The sequence below is a fragment of the Penaeus monodon genome, unplaced genomic scaffold, assembly GCF_015228065.2.
Source record: "Penaeus monodon isolate SGIC_2016 unplaced genomic scaffold, NSTDA_Pmon_1 PmonScaffold_19895, whole genome shotgun sequence".
Lineage (NCBI taxonomy): Eukaryota > Metazoa > Arthropoda > Malacostraca > Decapoda > Penaeidae > Penaeus > Penaeus monodon.
In genome coordinates this window covers 1,755-4,196 of record NW_023649587.1, presented here as the reverse complement: position 1 = coordinate 4,196, position 2,442 = coordinate 1,755, and the positions used below count along the sequence as shown (strand labels likewise).

Here is a 2,442-nt window from a genome sequence, read left to right as displayed (position 1 = left end):
CCTCCACCCAAGCCCATCCCCAAAAACCCCTGTCTCATCCACACACCATGACACACCTTTTACCATGTCCCTCCATACACCAAGCCCCATCCACACTCCATGCCACACCACTACCCAAGCATCATCCACTACCCAAAGCCCCCCTCCAAAAAAACACTTCCCCTCCACTACACCAATCCACATCCACTAACCCCTGCCCACCCTACACCAATGCACACCACTACACCATGCCCCACCCAAAGCCACTACCTCATCACTGCCCATTTCCTCATCCAATACACCAAGCCGAAACCTACATCACGCTCATCCACTACACCACAACTATCCCTACCCCTACATCATCCACTACCAAAGTCCCATCCCCTACATCATGCCCCTCCCCTAACCCAAAACCCATCCACTTCACCAATGCTCCACCCCTACACCAAAGCCCATCCCTTCACAAAGCCCCCTCCAATTTACCAATGCCCCCTCTACTACCCAAAGCTCCCCACTACACCAATTTTCCACATCCACTACACCCCGCCTCATCCCCTACCCAATGCATCTCCACTACACCAAACCCCACCCCAAAAGCCATACCCTCCCCTGCACCAAAAGCCCAAACCACACATCATGCATCTCCCTACCCACTACATCATCCCTAATCAATGCACATCCCTACTCAATGCCCCATCCCTATACCAATGCCCCCCTCTAACCCAAAGCCCCATCCATTCCCCCAAAGCTCCATCCATACATCACTGCTCCATCCCCTACCCAATACCCCATTGCCCATCCACACACCAAGTCCGATCCACACTCAGTCCCTAAAACAAACCCCCCAAATTTTCCACTGCCCATCCACTAAACCAGTGCTTAAACCCCTACACCACTGCCCCATTTCCCTTACCCGTCACTCCACTTCACCACTGCCCCCTCCACTCACCACTGTCCATCCCCAAAAACACTGCATCATCCACTACACCCTGCCCCATCCCTACACCACTGTCCCCCCCTACACCACGTCCCATCCACTACACCACGTCCCATCCCAAAACACCCCTGCCATCCACACCCACTGCATCATCCCTCACCAATGCCCACCAGACACCCCTGTCCCACCCCTACGTCCTGCTCACCCCTTCACCACTGTCACTCCCTACCCACTTCCCATCCCCTACACCACTGATCATCCACTCCTCACTGCCCATCCACTACACCCCCTCCCCTCCACTACACACTGCCCATCCCTACCCGCTGTCACATCCATACACCCCTGTCCATCCACTACCCATGCACATCCACACATCACTGACCCACCACAACCCCTGCCCCATCCCCTACCCCACTGCCCCACCACTACCCGCGTCCTCCCCTACACCCCCTGTCCTCCACTACACCAGTGCCCACCTCTACCCACGCCCCCTCCACTACAAACCCAAAGCATCACCATACCCGTGCCCTACCCAAACCCCCTGTCCCCCATACCCCCCCTGCATATCCCTACACCACTTCCCCTCCCACACCATGCCACATCCCCTACCCACTTCCCCCTTACTACACCCCGGCCATCCACTACACCACTGCCCCATCCCCACCCAATAAATTCCATACACCACTGGCCCATCCACTACACCAATGCCACATCGAATTTTCTACTATCCCATCCACTACACCACTGCCACATCCATTACACCAATGTCCCATCCACTTCACCAATGCCCCATTCACTACAACACTTCCCCTTCCACTACACCAATGCCCCATCCACCACACCCAAAACCTCATCCCTAACCATGCCCCTCCCCTACACCCCCGCCCATCCATCATCACTGCCCATCACTACACACTGCCCATCCACTAACCTGCCTCATACTCCCAATGTCACTCCCTACATCACCGCCTCCCCTACACCCAAAGCCCAATTTTTCCCAAATTTCCATGCCCCCTCTACTCACCCAAAGCTGCATCCACCATCACTGCCCCATCCCAACCCTGCCACATCCAATTTGCCACTGTTCCATCTACTACACCAGTGCCCCATCCACTACACCACTTCCCCCTCCAATTTACCACTTCCCCCCCTACCCATGTCCCTCCACTACACCCCTGCCCCTCCCTTCACCACTCCCCTCCACTCACCATTGTTCCATCCACTACACTAGTTTTTCCATCCCTACACCATGCCCCTCCACTTCATCACTTTCCATCCCCAAAACCCTGCCCACCCCAATTTGCCACTTCCCCCTCCCTACACCCCTGCCACACATACACCATGTCCCCCTCCACTACACCACGCCTCCACACCTAATGTCCCCCACTAAACCCCTGTCCCCCTCCACACCCTTCCCCCTCCAATTTTCCACTACCCCATCCCTACACCTTGTCTCATCCCTACACACTTTTCCCTCCCTTCAACCCCTGCCAACCACTAACCATGCCCCATCTACGCCACTGTCC

General features: G+C 55.9%; 2 protein-coding genes across 2 annotated transcripts; both read left to right on the top strand.

Annotated features, from left to right (window-relative positions):
* The first annotated feature begins 227 nt into the window (after window positions 1-227).
* Window positions 228-647, top strand: LOC119569924 (leucine-rich repeat extensin-like protein 3). Its single transcript, XM_037917875.1, has one exon. It carries the CDS (start codon window positions 228-230, stop codon window positions 645-647), a length of 420 nt encoding a protein of 139 aa, XP_037773803.1.
* Window positions 648-686: 39 nt separating this feature from the next.
* LOC119569922 (extensin-like) lies at window positions 687-2,147 on the top strand. Its single transcript, XM_037917874.1, has one exon. The coding sequence runs from the start codon at window positions 687-689 to the stop codon at window positions 2,145-2,147; it is 1,461 nt and encodes a 486-aa protein (XP_037773802.1).
* The last annotated feature ends 295 nt before the right edge of the window (window positions 2,148-2,442 follow it).